Raw genomic sequence first — 26,799 nt, 5'->3', positions numbered from 1 at the left:
ATACAGTTCTGTCATTTTTTAATTCCCTTTTATTTCTGAATTGCATTTCTCTTGTGTGTACTTTTAAAATCATTGTAATATCTTGTAACCATTTTTATCACTTAAAGCTCTGTAGCATTTCTAGGAATAAATAAAACATATTCCCAGTTCTGATTTTATTTTCGTAGGACCTGTAATCCAAGGAAGAGAACGCTACAACGTTACCATTTTTATATTGCATTTTGTGGTCAGGTGCGAGCAAGGTGCCCCTTGCGCAGTTTCAAAGCGCTAAAATCAGGCTTTTCTGGTGGCAGTGTACCTCATAGAGGGACTCGTGTGTCCAAAGTGAACCCCAGTCACAGCCGGAGCTGCTCAGATTGACGTATCTGAACATATTCGGTATGAAATCCCGACGGTCAAAAATCCCGAATGGGTCATAATCCCGTCAAGGACAAAATCCCGACAAGAATAAAATCCGGACATTTAAAATCCCGACTATTACAAAATACCGACATTTAAAATCACGACAGGGTCAAAATACCGACACCTAGAATGTACAGGTGAAACAGTCAACATGACTTTTCGTCGACAGGTCACGGCGTCGACATGGGTTTTTTCACTGTTTTTTTGACCCGCATGTCGACACAGTTGACATGGACACAGTTGGAAGGGAACCGCAGCCCCTCGCAACGCTCGCTTCGCTCGCGATGCTTCGGGCACACTATTTTGTTCTCCCACCATGCCCTAGTGGATGGTAGGACATGAAATACCGCCTGTCTGCACATGTCGGGTCAAAAAACTGTGAAAAAACCCATCGACGAAAAGTCATGTTGACTGTTTCACCTGTACATTCTATATGTCGGCATTTTAAATGTCTGGATTTTAAATGTGCGGATTTTAAATGTCGGGAATTTTGTCCTGATCGGGATTTTAACCCCTTGAGTGGTATGCTGCAGCGGGCTGTCCCGGAAAATTTACGGGCATACCACTAATATAGAATAGGTGTGCGCCAGTGGTGTCCAGGTGTGCACCACTGGCGCAGCACCTCTGGAGCAACTCCACCCCCCCCATCACCTTGGCTCCGGCGATCGGTGCGCCGGAGCTCCCCTGCATGACCCTCCAGCCGCCGTCACTCATGTTACAGTGACGTCGGCGGAGGGCTCGGGTATGGTCGGCCAGGCTCGGGGGGACTCAGGAGCACTCAGGAACCCGAGTCCTCCCGAGCCGCGAACATCCCCCAGCCTGCCGCCGACGTCACTGCTGAATGTGACAGGCGGCATAGGCTGGGGAGAGAGCAGCAGCAGGGAAGCTCCGGCGTACTAACGCCGGAGCGGGGGGGGCTTCCAGGTTTCTGTGGTGGGTTTTGCTGGGGCAGGACAAACCTGCCCTGGTAGGTTTGTCCTGCCCCAGCAAAACCCACCACTCAAGGGGTTAAATGTCGGGATTTTGTCCTTGTCGGTATTATGACCCATTCGGGATTTTGACCGCATCCCATCTGAACAGGCGACCGGTGGGTCCGTGACATTATCCGTTAACTGTAAAGCCACACACTGACTCAGAGCCGTCTTTAGAGGTTACGCAGTAACAAACTATTTCATGCCGGCTCCTCTGCTTTACACCATTACCACAGCTATCTTTAGGCAAGTTCTATATAAAATCTGCCAATTAACTGTTTTAGAAGCTATTTATGTAAAAAAAACTTTTGGCATCCGCAAGGTTTAGTGACACTAAGTTACAACTATCTAAATATTGGCTTTATATCTATAAACTTTAAAGGGTACTTATGTAGTATCTGGGTGTCCGATTTAGAAATCGGGTCGGATTGGTAGCATCGCATCGCATGCGACCAAATACCGTATGCGATGGTCCCGATTTTTTCCATAGGATTCAATGTTAAAATGGTCTGAGTCCATTTTAACATAGAATTCAATGGGAAAAAGGGGTCCTTTTCCTTTCCCCACTATCCAAGTGGGCATGGAGTTGGATATAAACCTGTGTAAGGTTAGGGGACACAGAATACTTTTTAAGAAATCTGCGTCCCCTTGCGGGTCTCGCCACGCTTCGGGCTCGGTGGCTCGCCACGCTTTATAAAAATCAACTCTATGCCCACTTGGATAGTGGGGAAATGAACAGATTACAAAATACCGACATTTAAAATCACGACAGGGTCAAAATACCGACACCTAGAATGTACAGGTGAAACAGTCAACATGACTTTTCGTCGACAGGTCACGGCGTCGACATGGGTTTTTTCACTGTTTTTTTGACCCGCATGTCGACACAGTTGACATGGACACAGTTGGAAGGGAACCTGCGAGGGGCTGCGGTTCCCTTCCAACTGTGTCCATGTCAACTGTGAGGGGCTGCGGTTCCCTTCCAACTGTGTCCATGTCAACTGTGTCGACATGCGGGTCAAAAAAACAGTGAAAAAACCCATGTCGACGCCGTGACCTGTCGACGAAAAGTCATGTTGACTGTTTCACCTGTACATTCTAGGTGTCGGTATTTTGACCCTGTCGTGATTTTAAATGTCGGTATTTTGTAATAGTCGGGATTTTAAATGTCCGGATTTTATTCTTGTCGGGATTTTGTCCTTGACGGGATTATGACCCATTCGGGATTTCATGAAATACCGCCTGTCTGCACATGTCGGGTCAAAAAACTGTGAAAAAACCCATCGACGAAAAGTCATGTTGACTGTTTCACCTGTACATTCTATATGTCGGCATTTTAAATGTCTGGATTTTAAATGTGCGGATTTTAAATGTCGGGAATTTTGTCCTGGTCGGGATTTTAACCCCTTGAGTGGTATGCTGCAGCGGGCTGTCCCGGAAAATTTACGGGCATACCACTAATATAGAATAGGTGTGCGCCAGTGGTGTCCAGGTGTGCACCACTGGCGCAGCACCTCTGGAGCAACTCCACCCCCCCCATCACCTTGGCTCCGGCGATCGGTGCACCGGAGCTCCCCTGCATGACCCTCCAGCCGCCGTCACTCATGTTACAGTGACGTCGGCGGAGGGCTCGGGTATGGTCGGCCAGGCTCGGGGGGACTCAGGAGCACTCAGGAACCCGAGTCCTCCCGAGCCGCGAACATCCCCCAGCCTGCTGCCGACGTCACTGCTGAATGTGACAGGCGGCATAGGCTGGGGAGAGAGCAGCAGCAGGGAAGCTCCGGCGTACTAGCGGGGGGGGGGGGGGGGGGCTTCCAGGTTTCTGTGGTGGGTTTTGCTGGGGCAGGACAAACCTGCCCTGGTAGGTTTGTCCTGCCCCAGCAAAACCCACCACTCAAGGGGTTAAATGTCGGGATTTTGTCCTTGTCGGTATTATGACCCATTCGGGATTTTGACCGCATCCCATCTGAACAGGCGACCGGTGGGTCCGTGACATTATCCGTTAACTGTAAAGCCACACACTGACTCAGAGCCGTCTTTAGAGGTTACGCAGTAACAAACTATTTCATGCCGGCTCCTCTGCTTTACACCATTACCACAGCTATCTTTAGGCAAGTTCTATATAAAATCTGCCAATTAACTGTTTTAGAAGCTATTTATGTAAAAAAACTTTTGGCATCCGCAAGGTTTAGTGACACTAAGTTACAACTATCTAAATATTGGCTTTATATCTATAAACTTTAAAGGGTACTTATGTAGTATCTGGGTGTCCGATTTAGAAATCGGGTCGGATTGGTAGCATCGCATCGCATGCGACCAAATACCGTATGCGATGGTCCCGATTTTTTCCATAGGATTCAATGTTAAAATGGTCTGAGTCCATTTTAACATAGAATTCAATGGGAAAAAGGGGTCCTTTTCCTTTCCCCACTATCCAAGTGGGCATGGAGTTGGATATAAACCTGTGTAAGGTTAGGGGACACAGAATACTTTTTAAGAAATCTGCGTCCCCTTGCGGGTCTCGCCACGCTTCGGGCTCGGTGGCTCGCCACGCTTTATAAAAATCAACTCTATGCCCACTTGGATAGTGGGGAAATGAACAGGACCTTGTTAACATTGAATCATATACAAAATCGCATCGCATCTGATTGTATGCCTTAAGGAAAAGCATACAATCAGAAAATCGGCAGCCCAGATACTACATAAGTACCCTTTACAGCCCTCATTTGAAGGCATTTAAACCTTCTCTCACTCCTAGAGTGGGTGTGTTCCCACTGCAATTCTCACAAGAGTGAAGGTGCGTACACACGGGGGCGATTTTGTCTAATATCGCGGGAAATATGGTCGCTAAGCGACCATATTGCCCGCAATGGGAGTGTGCACCGGCGATATATCGCCGGGTGCTCGCTCCTGTCTTCTCCCCCGTAGTGATCGCTGGTCACAGGAACATGCTCCTGCGACCAGCTGATTTCCACTGCCGGGATCCCCCGGCAGTTTCTTTTTCATCAGCGACCATCTCTGGTCACTGATGCAAACGGGACACTGAGCGATATATCGCTCAGTGATATATATCCCCCCGTGTGGCTTAACAGTGGCTACACTACCTGACACAGGGAGCAGCAGAAGGGATATTTTGGCCATACTTTTTCTTCACTGCAGGTGTCTCTCCCCAATTCTCTCATCTGTCATCCTCTTATTAATGATGACAAGAAAGCAGAAAATGTCTGAGATCCATAGACACTAGCAGTCTTTTTATTCTCTCTACCTCATTTAATTATAGCAAATGTGAGTCAGGTAAAATAAGTCACTTTAATCTGTTTTGAACCTAAATGCCAATGTGAGTTTAATACTCTAACCTCTGCCTAATTGCCGATTTAATGATGTATTTATCAGATTTACTGGACTGAATTATACAAAAGCTTTAACTGTGTTAAGAAGACACGTTGTATCCACAAGTTATATGTGATGTTTCAGTTTGATAGCGCATCACAGATGTTACATTGTACTTCTACTTGAAATACTGCGAACTTATGGCTATGAATTTCTTATATAAATAACCTTAATTCCGAGCCCGAAGCGTGGCAAGCAGACGCGGAATACATGTGAAGTAATACGCGTCGCTGCGCTCACCACACTATATAAAATCAACTCCACGTCAACGTGGATAGTGGAGGTATGAAAAGGTTGGAGGACTCGTACCGCCGCCGCTCGCCATGCTTCGGGTTAACGTTGATATTGGGGGTGGCATGGGGGTGTATTTCACATTATAATCACCCATTAGCGATAGTCTGCAGGAGATTTCTGACTTATGATTACCCAATATAAGTCAGTGCAAGCAGCAGCGATAGTCTGCAGGAGATTTCTGACATATGATTACCCAATATAAGTCAGTGCAAACAGCAGCAGTGATAGTCTGCAGGAGATTTCTGACTCATGATTACCCAATATAAGTCAGTACAAGCAGCAGCAGCGATAGTCTGCAGGAGATTTCTGACATGAGTACCCAATATAAGTCAGTGTAAGCAGCAGCAGTGATAGTCTGCAGTATATTTCTGACATATGATTACCCAATATAAGTCAGTGCAAGCAGCAGCGATAGTCTGCAGGAGATTTCTGACTTATGATTACCCAATATAAGTCAGTACAAGCAGCAGCAGCGATAGTCTGCAGGAGATTTCTGACATATGATTACCCAATATAAATCGGTGCAAGCAGCAGCAGCGATAGTCTGCAGTAGATTTCTGACATATGATTACCTAATATAAGTCAGTGCAAGCAGCAGCAGCGATAGTCTGCAGGAGATTTCTGACATATGATTACCCAATATAAGTCAGTGTAAGCAGCAGCAGCGATAGTCTGCAGTATATTTCTGACATATGATTACCCAATATAAATCAGTGCAAGCAGCAGCGATAGTCTGCAGAAGATTTCTGACACATGATTACCAAATATAAGTCAGTGTAAGCAGCAGCAGTGATAGTCTGCAGTATATTTCTGACATATGATTACCCAATATAAGTCAGTGCAAGCAGCAGCGATAGTCTGCAGGAGATTTCTGACATGATTACCCAATATAAGTCAGTGCAAGCAGCAGCGATAGTCTGCAGGAGATTTCTGACATATGATTACCCGATATAAGTCAGTGTAAGCAGCAGCAGCGATAGTCTGCAGGAGATTTCTGACATATGATTACCCGATATAAGTCAGTGTAAGCAGCAGCAGCGATAGTCTGCAGGAGATTTCTGACATATGATTACCCAATATAAGTCAGTGTAAGCAGCAGCAGCAGCAGCGATAGTCTGCAGTATATTTCTGACATATGATTACCCAATATAAATCAGTGCAAGCAGCAGCGATAGTCTGCAGGAGATTTCTGACATATGAGTACCCAATATAAGTCGGTGTAAGCAGCAGCAGTGATAGTCTGCAGTATATTTCTGACATATGATTACCCAATATAAATCAGTGCAAGCAGCAGCGATAGTCTGCAGTAGATTTCTGACATATGATTACCCAATATAAATCAGTGCAAGCAGCAGCAGCGATATTCTGCAGGAGATTTCTGACATATGATTACCCAATATAAGTCAGTGCAAGCAGCAGCAGCGATAGTCTGCAGGAGATTTTTGACCTATGATTACCCAATATAAATCAGTGCAAGCAGCAGCAGCGATAGTCTGCAGGAGATTTCTGACATATGATTACCCAATATAAGTCAGTGCAAGCAGCAGCAGCGATAGTCTGCAGGAGATTTCTGACATATGATTACCCAATATAAGTCAGTGTAAGCAGCAGCAGCGATAGTCTGCAGGAGATTTCTGACTTATGATTACCCAATATAAGTCAGTGTAAGCAGCAGCAGCGATAGTCTGCAGTATATTTCTGACATATGATTACCCAATATAAGTCAGTGTAAGCAGCAGCAGCGATAGTCTGCAGTATATTTCTGACATATGTTTACCCAATTTAAGTCAGTGTAAGCAGCAGCAGTGATAGTCTGCAGGAGATTTCTGACATATGATTACCTAATATAAATCAGTACAAGCAGCAGCAGCAGCGATAGTCTGCAGTAGATTTCTGACATATGATTACCTAATATAAGTCAGTGCAAGCAGCAGCAGCGATAGTCTGCAGGAGATTTCTGACATATGATTACCCAATATAAGTCAGTGTAAGCAGCAGCAGCAGCAGCGATAGTCTGCAGTATATTTCTGACATATGATTACCCAATATAAGTCAGTGCAAGCAGCAGCGATAGTCTGCAGGAGATTTCTGATTTATGATTACCTAATATAAGTCAGTGTAAGCAGCAGCAGTGATAGTCTGCAGGAGATTTCTGACATTTGATTACCCAATATAAGTCAGTGTAAGCAGCAGCAGCGATAGTCTGCAGGAGATTTCTGACATATGATTACCCGATATAAGTCAGTGCAAGCAGCAGCAGCGATAGTCTGCAGGAGATTTCTGACATATGATTACCCAATATAAGTCAGTACAAGCAGCAGCGATAGTCTGCAGGAGATTTCTGACATATGATTACCCAATATAAATCAGTGCAAGCAGCAGCAGCGATAGTCTGCAGGAGATTTCTGACATATGATTACCCAATATAAGTCAGTGCAAACAGCAGCAGTGATAGTCTGCAGGAGATTTCTGACTCATGATTACCCAATATAAATCAGTACAAGCAGCAGCAGCAGCAGCGATAGTCTGCAGGAGATTTCTGACATATGATTACCCAATATAAGTCAGTGTAAGCAGCAGCATTGATAGTCTGCAGTATATTTCTGACATATGATTACCCAATATAAGTCAGTGCAAGCAGCAGCGATAGTCTGCAGGAGATTTCTGATTTATGATTACCCAATATAAGTCAGTACAAGCAGCAGCGATAGTCTGCAGGAGATTTCTGACATATGATTACCCAATATAAGTCAGTGCAAACAGCAGCAGTGATAGTCTGCAGGAGATTTCTGACTCATGATTACCCAATATAAGTCAGTACAAGCAGCAGCAGCAGCAGCGATAGTCTGCAGGAGATTTCTGACATATGATTACCCAATATAAGTCAGTGTAAGCAGCAGCAGTGATAGTCTGCAGTATATTTCTGACATATGATTACCCAATATAAGTCAGTGCAAGCAGCAGCGATAGTCTGCAGGAGATTTCTGACTTATGATTACCCAATATAAGTCAGTACAAGCAGCAGCAGCGATAGTCTGCAGGAGATTTCTGACATATGATTACCCAATATAAATCGGTGCAAGCAGCAGCAGCGATAGTCTGCAGTAGATTTCTGACATATGATTACCTAATATAAGTCAGTGCAAGCAGCAGCAGCGATAGTCTGCAGGAGATTTCTGACATATGATTACCCAATATAAGTCAGTGTAAGCAGCAGCAGCAGCGATAGTCTGCAGTATATTTCTGACATATGATTACCCAATATAAATCAGTGCAAGCAGTAGCGATAGTCTGCAGAAGATTTCTGACATATGATTACCAAATATAAGTCAGTGTAAGCAGCAGCAGTGATAGTCTGCAGTATATTTCTGACATATGATTACCCAATATAAGTCAGTGCAAGCAGCAGCGATAGTCTGCAGGAGATTTCTGATTTATGATTACCCAATATAAGTCAGTGTAAGCAGCAGCAGCGATAGTCTGCAGGAGATTTCTGACATTTGATTACCCAATATAAGTCAGTGTAAGCAGCAGCAGCAGCGATAGTCTGCAGTATATTTCTGACATTTGATTACCCAATATAAGTCAGTACAAGCAGCAGCGATAGTCTGCAGGAGATTTCTGACATATGATTACCCAATATAAGTCAGTGCAAACAGCAGCAGTGATAGTCTGCAGGAGATTTCTGACTTATGATTACCCAAATAGGTGTTACATCGCACCCTACGGGCGCTCTTCACACCGTCGTAAGGGGCTACACCCCATTAAAATTATAAATATATTTTAATGTGAATTATGTTTGTTATTTGTGGATGAATGTGTTTAATTTTGGGTGGGGTGGATGGTGTTGGCGGGAAGGGGTGTGTTGGGTTAGGGATTTTGGTGGTGTGTCTGCGTGTTGACCTGGGAAGTGTGTCAGTGAGTAATGAGTACACCTGTGTGTCTGCGCGGAGACCTGGGAAGTATGTTAGTGAGTAATGAGTACACCTGTGTGTCTGCGCTGTGACCTGGGAAGTATCAGTGAGTAATGAGTACACCTGTGTACACCTGGGAAGTATGTTAGTGAGTAATGAGTACACCTGTGTGTCTGTGTGGTGACGTGGGAAGTGTGTCAGTGAATAATGAGTACACCTGTGTGTCTGCGCTGTGACCTGGGAAGTATCAGTGAGTAATGAGTACACCTGTGTGTCTGCGCGGTGACCTGGGAAGTATGTTAGTGAGTAATGAGTACACCTGTGTGTCTGTGCGGTGACGTTGGAAGTGTGTCAGTGAGTAATGAGTACACCTGTGTGTCTGCGCTGTGACCTGGGAAGTATGTTAGTGAGTAATGAGTACACCTGTGTGTCTGCACTGTGACTTGGGAAGTGTGTCAGTGAGTAATGAGTACACCTGTATGTCTGCGCTGTGACCTGGGAAGTGTGTCAGTGAGTAAAGAGTACACCGCTGTGTCTGCGCTGTGACCTGGGAAGTGTCAGTGAGTAATAAGTACACCTGTGTGTCTGCGTGTTGACCTGGGAAGTATGTTAGTGAGTAATGAGTACACCTGTGTGTCTGCGCTGGGAAGTGGGTCAGTGAGTAATGAGTACACTTGTGTGTCTGCGCTGTGACCTGGGTAGTATATTAGTGAGTAATGAGTACACCTGTGTGTTTGCCCGGTGACCTGGGAAGTGTGTCAGTGAGAAATGAGTACACCTGTGTGTGTCCGCCCGGTGACCTGGGAAGTGTGGCAGTGAGTAATGAGTACACCTGTGTGTTTGCCTGGTGACCTGGGAAGTGTGGCAGTGAGTAATGAGAACACCTGTGTGTGTCTGCCCGGTGACCTTGCTGCTGTGTGTGTGCCAGGGGTGGGTGTGCAGGCCCGGGGGGGGGGGGGGGGAGCGGGTTGCTGCTGTGTGCAGGCAGGGGGGGTGGTGTGTGTGTGTGCCACGGGTGGGTGTGCAGGATTGTGGGGTGTGCAGGCCAGGGGGGGGAGCGGGTTGCTGCTGACTTGTGCACCCCCCCCCCCCCCTAAGTTATTATAGACAACCTCCTCCTCTCCCCCTCCTTCCCCACACTTGCTGGCATCCCCCTCCCACATGTGACATACCTGTGGCGCCTGACACTCACAGGGCAGTCTTGCTTCACCCGGCCAGCGGCAGATTGGAAATGCCTGAGAGGAGCTACAGCCAGCCCAGAGCTTTACTATAAAGGAGGAGGCAGCTCTGCCGAATCACAGCTGCATCATGCTTCTCTCCTCTCAGGCTGTGACCATGTGACTCTGTCTGCGACTCGAGGTCAGCCTGAGAGGAGGCAGAGCTGCTCCCCCTGGCTGCCAGGGGCTGCTATGTCAGCACCACAGATCTGTAGCTGTGCAGACTTAATTTATTCACTGCACTCCCTTCCGCCCCCATGGACGCTGGCTGAGCTACACGTGTCTGTGAGTATTATAGGTGTGTGGTATTGCGGGGGGTGTAGTGCAGGCAGGCAGGGGCCAATATGTGTGTATTATCTCTTATATATTAGGCTACATGTGTGTGTGTGTATTATGTGTGGTGTGTGTGTATAAGGCTGGGTGGGGGTGGAGTTTCATGTGTGACCCTGTCCAGCGTTATACACACACTCTCAGGATGATTGACACATGTAACCAAATATATAAGAGATATAAGTCAGTGCAAGCAGCAGCAGCGATAGTCTGCAGTAGATTTCTGACATGATTACCCAATGTGTCAGTGCAAGCAGCAGCAGCGATAGTCTGCAGTAGATTTCTGACATATGATTACCCAATATAGGTGAGTGCAAACAGCAGCAGCGATAGTCTGCAGTATATTTCTGACCTATGATTAAAGAGAATGAACTGCAAATAGCAGCGAATGAGGATAAAAACTTAGCCTGGGCCCCACAAAATACAGACATAGGTGCTGCATGGGGGAAGGTGCCAGATTAGCGGCCCCTCCCCAGGGTATAGGCCATGCTTAAGGTGGGGGAAGGATAGGGGTCAGCACACTCAGAGTTCATCGCAGCAAGGAGGATCAAGCAGCAGCGTTGTTTGGGAGAAATACCATTACTACAATGGATCGGCATAAGAGATACAGGGAAGCCCCAGCAAGATTCCGCTTACCCGCGGAGCAGCACAAGGTGAAGAGGCCTGCAGCAGGAGGTCGGCGGCAGGGCGGGGACCGGAGGAAGCATCCAGAGAAGCCAGCAGAGAAGAGGCAAAGAGAAGCGGGGAGATGGAAGACGGCGACCAGCGGCGGCAGGTAGAAGCAGCGTCACAAGTCCCGGTAATTACCAGCCCATCCACGCTCTACCTGACACCCATCAGCAGCGGTCAGGAGCAAGCCGCCGCTCCCCACAGTGCCCCCGCTGACTTTCGCCGCCGACGCCAGGATCAAGGCTTTGCTCACCTCATCAACCCCCTGAACGTGAGCCGGAGTCCGGGCGGCAGACGGAGCACCGGCAACGGTGTACAGCTGCCTTCCCCCGCACCACCCACACCATGCCCCTTAGTCAGCCGGAGTTCCGGCAACAGTACACGGGCGCCGCCCCAGCACCCGCACTGAGCCCCTGCATCGGCCAGAGCTCCGGCAGCAGGACACAGCCGCCGGGTCCCGCAGCGCTCCCCCTGAGCCCCTGCCGCAGCCGGAGCTCCCCTGCTGACGGAGAGCCAGAACTCCTCCGTCAGCCGGGGCTGCAGCACAAAACCCCACAATTACTTGGGGCACAGGGAGAGGTTGGCAATCACCAGCGCCAGCTCCCGTCCCCAGCACACCAGGAACCCCCAGGCAGATTACCCTCCCCAAGGGGCATCTTCACCCATCCCCAGCCAGCAGTCCCCAGAGCTTTTCACAACCTGGGACCCAATCCTCCCCCCAGCAGCCAACCCAATGAGAGGCAGCAGCAATATACTCAGCTGCAGCAGCCTAGCCCTTCCCCCCGGATTCAGGTGCCCAGCCAGCAATATATGCACACAGTGCAGGTAGGAGGGAGTGGGGGAGGTCACATCCACAGCGCACCAGCCCGCCAGCCCGCCCCTTACACCAATAACAACCAGTTGTTAGGCAACCCCCACCTGCAGGCCCCGCAAAGTGCCTTGCAGCCAGTTATGCTTCAGGCGAATCCATAGCAACCACATATCCGCAGCCTGTAACAAACACACCCAGCCACCTAGGACAGGGTCAGCCTGAGCCCCTGCAGCAAACCCAATCCTCACAGCAGGTACATCCAGGAGGACAAGAAAAAGGAATGTGCCAGCGCTGGCTGAATAATTATAAAGACCAGACGGTATCTCAAAAATATTAACAAATTTATTTTATCATATAAAAACAATCAAGAAAAATAATAAACACATTAAATAAATATTTGAATATAAAAAAAATATTTGAATATAAAAAGAGCACAAGATGCTTATGGCTATTATTGCGGAGCTCCACCAGTGTGGAATTTAGTGAAATAGAATTGTTGTAATATTACCATCTGTCGTTCTCTGGTATAAGAATTGTGGGTACCAGGAGATAGTGACGATCAAGTCCCATGGATAAGTTCCCTGAATGGGGATACAGGCAATTCTCCCTATTTGGCGTCTTCTCCTTTAAGTAGGAAGATTAGGAACTGTGCTGGAGTCCCAAAATAATTTGTAATCCAATGAAGTGGTAGGAGATGATGGACGTCTTTGGGAGAAGGGACATCACTTGTAGAGATAAAAGATGGTGAATTTTTCAATGGCTCAACGCGTTTCCCCGGATGTTTGCTGTCCGGCTTCCTCAGGAGCAAGTGTGTAAGGTGAGCTCTGGGCTCAGTTTAAATAGCAGAGAGCTAATTGCTCATTAGATGCATCTGTGCATGAGTGCTCAGGTTTAAAAAACATAGCTATGCAAATAACAATTAAAATGCAATAGAAATGAGAACCGTCTGGATACTTAAATAATATGATGATATAGGAGGCAGCATAATGGAATTATAATAAGTTTTAAACACCTTTAAAGTGTATAATGAGTACGGAGTGATAACCTTTAACCCAAGGGTCACATGACCCAAGACATAATGACATAATGACATAATGGCATTTAGAGTGTAAACATACATCAAAAATACGTTAGATGGTGGACTTACAAAATGTGGAGTATAGGGTGCACTCCCGTGCTGACTAGGGTGCGCGAGGGACCCCCACCCGTCGCCGATTGCCGGTATCGGCGATCCGGGCGGTGGGATCCACACACGCATCCCCGCCAGCGTCTACCGCGTCGCTACGAGACGGCGCCCGCATGACGCGGCAACGTGCCACGTCATGCGGCGTCACCCTGCAACTGAGCCTGCGCCCCGCCCGCCGCCCAGTCTAACAGGCGGACCGTCGTGAGCCCGATCACGTGGGGCACATATATATGCGGCTCACCTGCTGCTAGGCAACAGGACGGGACGCAAGCTGTGGCGTGATAAACACACCACCCGGTAATAAATCCACCACGAGGGATTCGGGAGTGGACCGTAGTGGCTCCATTAAAAAAAAAAGGAAAGACTGGATAGAATAAGGAATAATATTATTTCACGGTATTAATGTTTACAGAACAATAAATATAGAACTCACATCAGAAGAATGGTTGAGAAATGTCTACACAAAACATTTATAGAATATGTGGATACAGTATAACATAACAGAAAATATACAAATAAAGATGAATATAGTATAGGAGAACATACATATATGTATCGATATATCGATTCTTTTGAGATTCATATTAGAATACATATAAAGGGGGGGATGAATCTAGAGTACAATTTGAAAACATGAATATATCATATTCTATTGAAAAAAAGGGGGGGGGGGTTTGGGTGGGGTTCTAGAGGACAGAATTCAATTCAATAGTTTCATTTAGACCCTCAGGATGTAGGGAATTGAATCTTAGGGTCCAATAGACCTCCCTTTTACACAATAAATTATATCTGTCTCCTCCTCGTGCTGTTGAAGCGACATGTTCGAGACCTATAATTTTTAGACAAGTGGGATCAGATGAGTGTTCAATTTTATAATGGCGAGACACGCTATGTAGCATATAACCCTTCAGGATATTTCTCCTGTGTTCCATAAATCTGGTACGTAGATTCCTGGTTGTTCTACCAATGTAGGATAAGTTACAACTACATTTCATAAGATAAATAATATATGTAGAATCACAGTTCATGAAACTTTTCGGTATTAAAGGGGGTTCCGATGGTGATATGATCACCGGTGTTTTGTTTTTGGGAACATGATTACACATAGTGCACTTGTTCTTCCCACATTTAAAAAAACCCTTAGGTTTGTTGGGGAGCCATGATAAGTGGTCTTCTATTTTGTTCATATCGTCAAGTTTGTTTTTGGATAAATGGCTAGGTGCTAATAAGGTTTTGAGTGTTTTATTCTTTTTGTAGATAACCACAGGTTGTTTGGGGATAATATTAGACAGTACTTTATCTTGTAATAACACTCTATAGTTGCGACGTACTATATTTTTTATATCTTTTGCACAGCTATTAAACTTGCTTATAAATGCAATCTCTCTTCCACCCTGTTTTGTCTTACTGTTAGGAATTTTGGGTTTCAGTAAAGTATTCCTTTCCATTTCCAGGACTTGGCTATAAGCATTCTGTATTAGTTCTTCCGGATATTCTCTATCGCGGAAGGACATGGATAAAGTTTGGGCTTGGCAAATAAATTTATCTGTATTAGTACAATTGCGGCGTAAACGCATAAATTGTCCTTTCGGAATGTTGGATTTCCAGGGGCCATGATGTGCACTTTTATAGTGAATGTATGAATTAGTATTGACTGGTTTAATATAATTGGAAGAAATGATTTTGTCTTGACAAATCTCGAGAGTGACGTCAAGGAAGTCCACAGAGGTCTTGTTGAAAGTATGAGTGAAGGATAAATTATAAAGATTAGAATTAAGTGAACTTACGAATTGTGATGCAGAGTGATTGTCCCCATCCCAAATAATAATCAAATCATCGATGTAACGGCCATAGAAGACCAGGCTCGCCCCCCAGCCGCCACCCCACACATGGTGTGAGGATACGAGTTCTTCAATCACTCAGACACCGAGCAGATGAAACCAGAAGAACGGTTTATTTTCCACAGCACGCACAAATAGACAATAAACAGTGGCAAAGGTAAATTGCAGAGTAGAAAGATATTCAGGTAGCAGGCCCAAACAGACAGTCCTTGTATAGTCACAGTCCCAGATCAGTTCCACAGGGCAAACTATCACTTATCCACACAGCTGTGATAGCAGAAAACTGTATAAGTCCACAAAACACTGGCAACTCCACAGAAGCGAGGATGAGGCGTTCCACAAGACACAGGTAGAGCATACCTCTGAACCTTAAGACTGCGACTAACCTCCTTCCTCCTCTCTTCTCCTTCAGCTCTCTCTGGTCTGACCAAAAAACACTTTTTAAAACATTTCAAATTCCCACGGTGATCGCATCATCTGTGGGGTTGCCCAAGTTCCTGATTGGTGGATTCAAGCATAAGGTATATCCCACCTTCAATCCACAGTTGTCCAACTGCTGCTCCCAACCCCTGCTGTGTCTGGTTCCACAAAGTCTGCTAGAGCCCAGAGGTTTACAAAGAATTGAAAACCCCCCTGTGGAGATGGTTCCTCTGCTATCTCTTTCCTGTAAATAGCAGCACAATTTCAGGGTAATTGGATCACCCCCTGTGGAGATTGCCTTTTGGGAGGACAGTTTATGATAACCCTTTTCCTGTAAGGGCACGGGCAAATGGTATCAGTGGTATAATGCTTACATGAATAAAGTCCTGGGAAATACAGACATACATAGGGAACAATAGGGCTAAAATGTACATTAATTACTGTGGAGTAGAGGATGTCACAATTCACTTTTATCGCCAATGCCATTCCTTCACATTTCTTCACACATGGGTCTCCTCCACCTCACCCATGTATAGGTTCGCATAGCTGGGTGCGAACCTGGTCCCCATGGCCGTCCCCATCGTCTGTAAATAATAATCACCGTGAAAAGTGAAATAGTTGTGGGTAAGAATGTATGTGATACTAGCCAAAATGAAGTCCCTATGTTCCGATACCAATGACTCGTCCCTCATAAGTCTCCTCCGTATAACTTCACATCCAAGTTGGTGTGGTATGTGAGTATACAGGGCATTGACATCTAACGTGAGGAAGGCAAAATTCTCCCTCCACACAATAGGTTCCAATTTAGTCAAGAGATCGGTTGTGTCTTTTATGTAGGACTTCATGGTCGGAACATAGGGCTGAAGAAAAAAATCAACATAATGTGATAAATTAGAAGTGATAGAATTTATACCAGATACTATGGGACGCCCAGGTGGTGCAGAAAGATTTTTGTGTATTTTAGGAAGAAAATTAAATGTGGGGGTGATGGGGTGAAGGGGTGAAACAAATCTGTGTTCTTCCCTAGACGTCACTCCCGAGAGTGAGGCACCATCCAACAAAATTCCTAATTCTTTCAAAAAATCATTCGTGGGATCTTTATCCAAAATTTTATAGAACTTAGGGTCATGTAATTGTCTGTAGGATTCAGATAAGTAGTACTGTTTGTTGAGGAGGACAACGCCTCCCCCCTTGTCCGCCTCCTTTATGACGAGCTGGTCGTCATTTTGTAACTCCCTAAGTGCATCTTTTTCTTTTTTAGTTAGGTTGGATGGTCTAAAAGTTTTTTTCTGTTCTTTTATGCAGAGTTCTTTGAAGTCCTCTAACGTGATTTTATAAAAAGATTCAATGCTGGAACTCTTAGCACTAATGGGAAAAAACTCAGATGGATTATGAAAGGGGGTTCTGGAAGAGGTTTTGAGATCGAAAATCTGTTTGGGGAGAATTTGTGAAGTGGTGTGGTTTTGCTCCCATAGTTCTTCCAAACTGGACAAAAGTGATTCATCATTTTTATCGAGAACAATTGGAAGTGAGTCATCTCCTTGCGTTTTTAAAGATTTTGATGCAAAATATCTTTTGCGACACAAAGTGCGAACAAAGCGATTAAGTTCTCAGAACAAATCGAAGATGTTAGGTTCGCTAGTGGGGCTGAATTTGAGGCCCTTTTGTAGTACAGACAGGTGACTCTCCTCCAATTGCTTATCTGACAAGTTGAATACACATGGGATACTAGGGGATTTTAATGGTAATGTGAGTTTCTTTTTGAGGCGTTTGCCTCCTCTATTTCCCCTGGACTTCCTTCCCTTTGTCGTTTTGGGGAGTCTCTGTTGTGTTGGGAGTTCAGATCCCATCGGGAGGTTTTCGGGCGTGCCCCCAAAAAAGATTCCATCCAGGAGGACACCTGCCCTTAACCACTCCGTACGAGTGGCAGGGGCGGGTCCCCCAAGTACAGCCTGCACCCATTGCTCATGGGCACAACCCCAACACATGGCCCATGCCCATGTTACCCGTGCAGCAATCCACTGAATCTCTCGGGCGCAGCTCGGCAAATGTATGGCCTCCCATTCACCCACCATGCCCACAGGGGAACCTCCCATACCCCACTCAGGCAGCAAATTACCCCCCGCAGCCAGGATTCCCCAATTATGGGCAGCAAGGGTACGGGCACCTTTCGCAGCACCCGGGCCCCCAGTATCAGGCGGCCAACTACCAGGGACCATATTACCCAGCTCCAACCCATTCTGAGCCACGCTACCCTTATTCACACCAGTCCCACAACATATACCCAAGGCAGGGGTATTACCCCCAGCCATGGCAGCATTACCAGTCAGCGCAGCCATCACTTGCCCAGCAGCAGTGCGCACAGCAAGTAGTGCCACCCAGCGTGTACCCACTTCAGAGAGACACTGTGACCATGGATCGACCGCCACAAGGGGAACAAGGACAAGCCACAGGACTACAACCAAGGGGGGAGGCCACAGGACAGACAAGCAAATCAATGGACAGCAATACCACAGTGACAAGCACCCTTCAGACACCGGCGGGCGATCAAGGGACATCAAATAGCAACGTTTCCCCCGCAGATGGGCAAGAGAGTGGTCGAGAGAACACGGGAGCAATAGTACAGCAAAGAGGAGAAGAGTCCCAAGCATGTCGTGAAGATGGAAATACAAGCGAGAGTAATGGTGAGTCAAACGAAGGGTCTTCGGACTCCGACTCTGATTCAGGGGACAATGATAGCGATGCAAACACATCTAACCAAGGCCAGGCCAAACTCCTTAGAATGGTCAGGCAGATCAAGAATGGGAAAACGGGCAGCCGTAAGGGACGGGGGAGGAAGAGCAAGGAATTAGATGCACAGGAGTTACTTACATGCGCATCCACCACAATTGACACGGGGGTACACAGCGCAGTAGTAAAAGATATATAAAAACTGACAAATATGTGGACATCTTCGCCATGACAAAGGAGACCAGGAAGGCAAGTGAGCTGGCAGCTACCAAAGGCCCAGGGTCGGAGGCAGCATATAGAACATACAACAGATGGGATGTACAAATTTGCAGCATGTTACCTTAAGACCAGACCTGGGGAAAACATGAATGTTTTAAAATACATGAATATGATACATGACATGGTGGAGAAAAGTAAGGCAAACACCTGGAGGGAGTACGACGAAGCCTTCTGTAGGAAACACAGCGGGCGGAAAGTGCTAACGTTGGGGGCAAAGGATGTTGAAATATGGCTGGTGGTTACACAGCCCAAGGAAAAAGAACCGCCCAGCGATTGGGGGAGTCGGGCGGGGAGGCCTAGTTTACAGGAAAAACTGGGAGGAAAATGCTTCGCGTACAACAGCACATACTGCACCAGGGGCCAGTACTGCAAATTCCGACACACATGCACACACTGCGGCAAAGGACACCCAGCAAAGGAATGCTACAAGAAAGCAGGAGGTCTCACCGTGCCCAAAAAGGAAGGGGAACGGCGCAATAAGTAAGGCAGCGACTCCGATACAACTGAAAAACATGCAAAAATGGCTAGGATGGTACCACAATAAAGAAGACACAGAGTTTCTAGAAAAGGGGTTCAGAGACGGTTTTAAGTTACCCATTGAAGGAACAGTCAGAGGCGCAGTAATACCACGTAATTTAAAATCAGCCACAGAATTCCCCCACATAGTAAGAGAAAAATTGTTTAAAGAAATTGAAGCGGGTCGCATAGCAGGCCCCTTCCAGGAACCCCCTTTACAGCAACTAGTAGTGTCCCCCTTGGGGGTAGTACCAAAAAAGGCGCCTGGAAAATTCAGGTTAATACAGCACATGTCATACCCCGCAGGAGGGTCGGTAAACGATGCTATAGAAAAACAGCAGTGCAGCGTGGCTTGCCAGTCCATTGAGGATGCGCTCAAAATAGTGCGCAGCTGTGGGGAAGGGGCCCTCATGGGGAAGATTAGACATTGAATCGGCATTCAGGCTCCTTCCACTTTATCCCCAGAGTCAAAAATTCAGGGGCCTCAAATTTGAAGGCAGTTATTTCATTGACCTATGCTTACCAATGGGCTGCGCCATTTCATGCGCTTTCTTCGAAAAATTCAGTACGTTTCTGCACTGGTGCGTGGAAGCAGGAACAGGCAGTAAGACTATGACACACTACTTGGACAACTTTCTAATGGTCGGCCAGGCTAATACCGATAGATGCGAGCAGCTGCTCAAATCCACCCAGGCGCTATTCCACACATTCAGGGTACCAATAGCAACCGAAAAAACGGAAGGACCAACAACAAGGCTATCCTACCTAGGCATTGAAATAGACACCTCAGAAAAGCTGTGTAGGTTACCAGAAGACAATGTGTCCAACCTCCTGGGGCAGATGAGCGAGCACGCAAAAGCAAGGAAATTGACACTAAAACAACCAATCATTGCTGGGGTCACTAAACTTTGCGTGCAGGGTGATCCCCATGGGCAGAATCTTCTGCCACAGACTGGAAAGGGCCACAGCGGGGGTGAAGGTGCATCACTTGGTTACGTTAACGGCAGAAATTAGAGAAGACATGCTCATGTGGGAAACCTTTTTGCAAAAATTCAATGGAGTACGGATCTGGCCGGCACCGCCGGTGCCCAACAAGAAGCTGCAACTATACACTGACACAGCGGGGTCATGGGGCATCGGAGCTTACCTAGAGGGAGAATGGTGCGCGGCGCTGTGGCCCCCGAGCTGGGCAGAGGAGGGGCTGACAAAGAACTTGCTGCTATTGAAGCTTTTCCCAATAATAGTAGCAGTGGAATTGTGGGGCAGCAGGTTAGCCAATTAGGAGATAACTTTCTGGTGTGACAACTTGGGGGTGGTGCAGGCGGTCAACAAGCAAAGTGCCTCCTCCCTGCCAGCGATTAACCTGATCAGACACCTGGTCTTGGGGTGTCTGCAACACAACATTAACTTCCGCGCCAAGCATGTGCCTGGGATAGACAACACAATAGCCGATGCCCTCTCCAGGGGAAAATGCAAAGCCTTTAGGGAGGCGGCACCACAGGCTCAGCTGCAAGGTCTAACCTGTCCTCCTTACTTATGGCAGATTGTGAAGACAGGGTGAACAAGATGGTGAGGGATTCATTAGCGGTGACATGGAGAAACTACAGGGCAGCTTGGGAAAAGTGGGAGAAGCATAGAGAAACGGCAGCAAGAGAGGGTAAGAAAAAGAGGGATGAGAACTAAGCGCTAAAGGCATTTCTGTGTGACCTGTACAAAGATGGCAAATCTAGAGCGCAGGCAAGGGTGGCGCTAGCCGGCATCGCTTTCTTCTCCAAGATGTCAGGGAGAGCCGACATAACTAAGAACTTTACGATCAGCAGGATGATGAAAGGATGGGGCAGGTGAAGCCCAGCCGAACCGGACTCCAGACGGCCCATTACGGAGCCCATGTTAGAGCAGCTCATGTCAGCAGCGAGCAAAGTTTGCAAGGAGAACACGAAACAGCGCTGCTGACGGCGGCTTTTGCAATGGCTTTCTACGGGGCTTTTAGAGTGAGCGAGCTGGTGGCCGCGTCAAAGAGGTGCAAGACATCGGGCATGTTGGCAAGCAACGTATCGATTAGCGAAACAATGGTGGTCTGCAAAATTCACAGGTCCAAGACGGACCAGCAAGGGAAAGGAAAATGGGTGACGCTGAAGGAAGGAAGCAACCCAACAACATGCCCAGTCAAGCAGGTAAAAGATTTCTTGGCACACAGAACAGGGGAGGGCACATCATTCCTAGAACAAGCGTCAGGAAAGAAAAGGAATATGGCATGCACTCTTTTAGAATTGAAGCTGCCACTGCGGCATCCGAAGCAGGGTGCTCAGAGAAAACTATCAAAGGCGTTGGCAGATGGCAATCGACAAGTTACAAAAAGTATATATGGTCAACAAAGGAAATGTTACACAACTAACACCCATCTGCGCATCTCATAACCAAACCTTCCGTTCACACCCCTACCACCCCCAACCCAAGTTACCACCGCAACAAGAAACTTCCGGGGAGAGAGTAAACGGTAGACTAGGACACCAGCAGGCATCAGGGGACAGGAAACCAGAATAGATTAGGTTCCAGGGCGAGGCAGGGTCATGGTAGGGTGGCGGGCTACGGTCAAAGGACCTAGCATTGGCAGAAGTACTGCGGGCCAGCCAAGGTAGGGCACCAGGCCTGGTGTCGGGGGGGGGGGGGGGGCAAAACGGGATCACCCACGGTTACAGGTTGTCAGTTGTGAGAAGGGGATCCCGGCCCCCCAGGCGGTTACATGATTCAGTTGATAAGGGCTGGTGGACCGCAGTGCTATCTTTGCCACCCAAATTAAGTAACAGTAATTTTTTAATCAAGTTAATAAATTGTGACCAATTAATTTGCCAAAATTACTCGACTCCGAATGGTTATTTCAGGTACAAGGGGGAGGAGACGGGTCACAGGGTTCAAGGTGTTGAGTGGTGAGGGGCATCAGGCGCTCAGTGGTTTAAAGAGAATGAGCTGCAAATAGCAGCGAATGAGGATAAAAACTTAGCCTGGGCCCCACAAAATAGAGACAAAGGTGCTGCAGGGGGGAAGGGGCCAGATTGGAGCAAGAGGGAGATAGGAAAAATACAATGGAAAAACGGCCCCTCCCCAGGGTATAGGCCATACTTAAGGAGGGGGGGGATAGGGGTCAGCACACTCAGAGTTTATCGCAGCAATGATCCCACCCACCCATCCCAAGAGGAAGAAGGAACAACATCAAGCAACTTCAAGAGGGCAAAGCAGCAGACAGAAGTAATGCGGACCAGCCATGGTATGGCGCTAGGCCTGGCGTCGGGGGGGGGGGGGGGGGCAAAATGGGATCACCCACAGTTACAGATTGTCAGTTGCGAGAAGGGGATCCCGGCCCCCCAGGCAGGTACATGATTCGGTTGATAAGGGCTGGTGGACCGCAGTGCTATCTTTGCCACCCAAATTAAGTAACAGTAAATTTGTAATCAAGTTAATAAATTGTGACCAATTAATTCGCCAAAATTACAGGTACAAGGGGAAGGTTACAAAAGGGGGAAAGAATGGAGAGGAGACGGGTCACGGGGTTCAAGGTGTTGAGTGGTGAGGGGCATCAGGCGCTCAGTGGTTTACCCTTTATAAGTCAGTGCAAGCAGCTACATTATTATAGCGCGTGCGTGTCTGCATTATTACAGCGCATGCGTGTCTGCATACTTACAGCGCGTTCGTGTCTGCATTATTACAGCGCATGCGTCTCTGCATACTTACAGCGCGTGCGTGTCTGCATACTTACAGCGCGTTCGTGTCTGCATTATTACAGCGCATGCGTGTCTGCATTATTACAGTGCGTGCATGTCTGCATTATTACAGCGCATGCGTCTCTGCATACTTACAGCGCGTTCGTGTCTGCATTATTACAGTGCGTGCGTGTCTGCATTATTACAGCGCGTACGTGCCTGCATTATTACAGTGCGTGCGTCTCTGCATTATTACAGTGCGTGCGTGTCTGCATTATTACAGTGCATGCATGTCTGCATTATTACAGCGCATGCGTCTCTGCATACTTACAGCGCGTTCGTGTCTGCATTATTACAGTGCGTGCGTGTCTGCATTATTACAGCGCGTACGTGCCTGCATTATTACAGTGCGTGCGTCTCTGCATTATTACAGTGCGTGCGTGTCTGCATTATTACAGTGCATGCATGTCTGCATTATTACAGCGCATGCGTCTCTGCATACTTACAGCGCGTTCGTGTCTACATTATTACAGTGCGTGCGTGTCTGCATTATTACAGCGCATACGTGTCTGCATTATTACAGCGCGTACGTGCCTGCATTATTACAGTGCATGCGTGTCTGCATTATTACAGCGCGTACGTGTCTGCATACTTACAGTGCGTGCATGTCTGCATTATTACAGTGCATGCGTGTCTGCATACTTACAGCGCGTTCGTGTCTGCATTATTACAGCGCATGCGTCTCTGCATACTTACAGCACATGCGTGTCTGCATTATTACAGCGCGTGCGTGTCTGCATTATTACAGCGCATGCGTCTCTGCATACTTACAGCGCGTGCGTGTCTGCATACTTACAGCGTGTTCGTGTCTGCATTATTACAGCGCATGCGTCTCTGCATACTTACAGCGCATGCGTCTCTGCATACTTACAGTGCGTTCGTGTCTGCATTATTACAGCGCATGCGTCTCTGCATACTTACAGTGCGTGCGTGTCTGCATTATTACAGTGCATGCATGTCTGCATTATTACAGCGCGTGCGTCTCTGCATTATTACAGTGCATGCGTGTCTGCATTATTACAGTGCGTGCATGTCTGCATTATTACAGTGCGTGCATGTCTGCATTATTACAGTGCGTGCATGTCTGCATTATTACAGTGCGTGCGTGTCTGCATTATTACAGTGCGTGCGTGTCTGCATTATTATAGTGCGTGCGTGTCTGCATTATTACAGTGCGTGCGTCTCTGCATTATTACAGTGCGTTCGTGTCTGCATTATTACAGCGCGTGCGTCTCTGCATACTTACAGCGCGTTCGTGTCTGCATTATTACAGCGCGTGCGTGTCTGCATTATTACAGCGCGTGCGTCTCTGCATTATTACAGCGCGTGCGTCTCTGCATTATTACAGCGCGTGCGTGTCTGCATTATTACAGCGCGTTCGTGTCTGCATTATTACAGCGCATGCGTGTCTGCATTATTACAGCGCATGCATCTCTGCATACTTACAGCGCGTGCGTCTCTGCATACTTACAGCGCGTTCGTGTCTGCATTATTACAGCGCGTGCGTGTCTGCATTATTACAGCGCGTGCGTCTCTGCATTATTACAGCGCGTGCGTCTCTGCATTATTACAGCGCGTGCGTCTCTGCATACTTACAGCGCGTGCGTGTCTGCATTATTACAGCGCATGCGTGTCTGCATTATTACAGCGCGTGCGTCTCTGCATTATTACAGTGCGTGCGTGTCTGCATTATTACAGCGCGTGCGTGTCTGCATTATTACAGCGCATGCGTGTCTGCATTATTACAGCGCGTTCGTGTCTACATTATTACAGCACATGCGTGTCTGCATACTTACAGTGCGTGCGTGTCTGCATTATTACAGTGCATGCGTGTCTGCATTATTACAGTGCATGCATGTCTGCATTATTACAGCACATGCATGTCTACATTATTACAGCGCGTTCGTGTCTGCATTATTACAGCGCGTGCGTGTCTCTGCATTATTACAGCGCATGCGTGTCTCTGCATTATTACAGCGCATGCGTGTCTACATTATTACAGCGCGTGCGTGTCTGCATTATTACAGCGCGTTCGTGTCTCTGCATTATTACAGCGCATGCGTGTCTCTGCATTATTACAGCGCGTGCGTGTCTGCATTATTACAGCGTGTGCGTGTCTCTGCATACTTACAGCGCGTGCGTGTCTGCATTATTACAGCGCATGCGTGTCTCTGCATACTTACAGTGCGTGCGTGTCTCTGCATTATTACAGCGCGTGCGTGTCTGCATTATTACAGCGCATGCGTGTCTGCATTATTACAGTGCATGCGTGTCTGCATTATTACAGTGCATGCGTGTCTCTGCATACTTACAGTGCGTGCGTGTCTGCATTATTACAGCGCATGCATGTCTGCATACTTACAGTGCGTGCGTGTCTGCATTATTACAGCACATGCATGTCTCTGCATACTTACAGCGCGTGCGTGTCTGCATTATTACAGTGCATGCGTGTCTGCATTATTACAGCGCGTGCGTGTCTGCATTATTACAGTGCATGCGTGTCTGCATTATTACAGTGCATGCGTGTCTCTGCATGTGCGCGTCTATGCATCAGCGTTTGCCTCAGTGTTTGCGTCTTCCTCTTCCAGGTGCTGTCCCTCGGATGTGGCTTTGACTCTCTGTATTTCCGGTTGTGTGGGAAGGTGCCAGGAAACATGTCTTTCTGGGAAGTCGATTTTGCTCCGGTGATTCAGCGGAAATGTCGTATAATTGAAGAAACTGAGTCCCTGAAAGTCCTGCTGGGTAATAACTGGGCTGTCTCTAGTGAGAGAGGTTGGTAAATATATTCCATCATGCAGGTAACACCTATCCTCATGCAGAAATGGCCGGTCCACGTGCTGCAGATATGGAGGAGTCCTAGTCCACAGATCCCTGTTCTCCACGTCTTACACCGATGACATTGCTCAGAAGAAATCCCATACTTTCTTCTCTACTGTATGTCCCTATTCCCGGTTTCTCTGTCTGAGGTGCATGCAGTGGTGATGGCTGACTGTAGTTGTGTGCATGTGTCCCGCTGGTAATTGAACCTTAGAGCACTGGAAGAAAGTTTGAATATGATCCTGAAGCCTACTCATCTGTGGAGGAGGACACCTCCTGTATTGTAGTAATGATCTAGTGTCCTCGCTGGGCAGAGATGGACGGATCCCTACAGTAGGGGGGGACATTAGTCTGGTTGTCCTAGGTATTCCAGTGTGTCCTCTCCCATTGCATTGTGAGTTATAGGAGATTCTGCATAAGACATTTGTGTTCTGATTTCATACTATTACCATTAATCTGTGTCTGTTTTCTGGGTCCTACAGAACTTTCCTCCGGAAATTATAAACTCATTGGTGCCGACCTAAGTGACCTTCCTCATCTACAGTCTGCATTGGACGGTGCTGGGATAGAATGGGAATGTCCTACTCTATTACTGGCAGAAGTGGCATTGTGCTATATGGATCCTGCACGGTATGGAGACCGGGGACATTACACTATTGTAGATAGGGATATGTCTGATGTGCTTATTATACTGTGCCCAGGTACTGGGAAGGGCACCGCACCTCATTACATACTGTACAACAGGACTGCTCTTGACTTTATATCCTGTCACACATTATCTTTGCTATGCTCTCAGCCCAAAATTAACCCTGCTGTGCTCTGCCCGTGACCCTCTCTGTCCCTGTCCCTGCCGAGCTCTGTCCCTGCCGCGCACTGCCCCTGACCCTGCCGCGCTCTGTCCCTGCCGCGCTCTGTCCCTGACGCGCTCTGTCCCTGACGCGCTCTGTCCCTGACCCTGCCGCGCACTGCCGCGCTCTGCCCCTTACACTCTTACACTCTCTGTCCCTGACCCTGCCACGCTCTGTCCCTGCCGCGCTCTGTCCCTGCCGCGCTCTGTCCCTGCCGCACTCTGTCCCTGCCGCACTCTGTCCCTGACACACTCTGTCCCTGACACACTCTGTCCCTGACACTCTCTGTCCCTGATCCTGGCGCGCACTGCCCCTGACCCTGCCGCGCACTGCCCCTGTCCCTGCCGCGCTCTGTCCCTGCCGCGCTCTGTCCCTGCCGCGCTCTGTCCCTGACACTCTCTGCCCC

General features: G+C 47.6%; 1 protein-coding gene across 1 annotated transcript in view; it reads left to right on the top strand.

Annotated features, from left to right (window-relative positions):
• The window catches only part of LCMT2 (leucine carboxyl methyltransferase 2), a 394,048-nt gene that overhangs the window by 145,484 nt on the left and 221,765 nt on the right, over window positions 1-26,799 (top strand). The window contains 2 exon segments of the mRNA XM_083170637.1: window positions 25,317-25,470; window positions 26,028-26,175. Coding sequence (XP_083026763.1) covers window positions 25,317-25,470; window positions 26,028-26,175 — 302 coding nt within the window.

Source organism: Crinia signifera, chromosome 2 (genome assembly GCF_055691185.1).
Source record: "Crinia signifera chromosome 2, ASM5569118v1, whole genome shotgun sequence".
NCBI classification, from domain to species: domain Eukaryota; kingdom Metazoa; phylum Chordata; class Amphibia; order Anura; family Myobatrachidae; genus Crinia; species Crinia signifera.
This window is presented reverse-complemented; position numbering and strand designations above follow the sequence as displayed.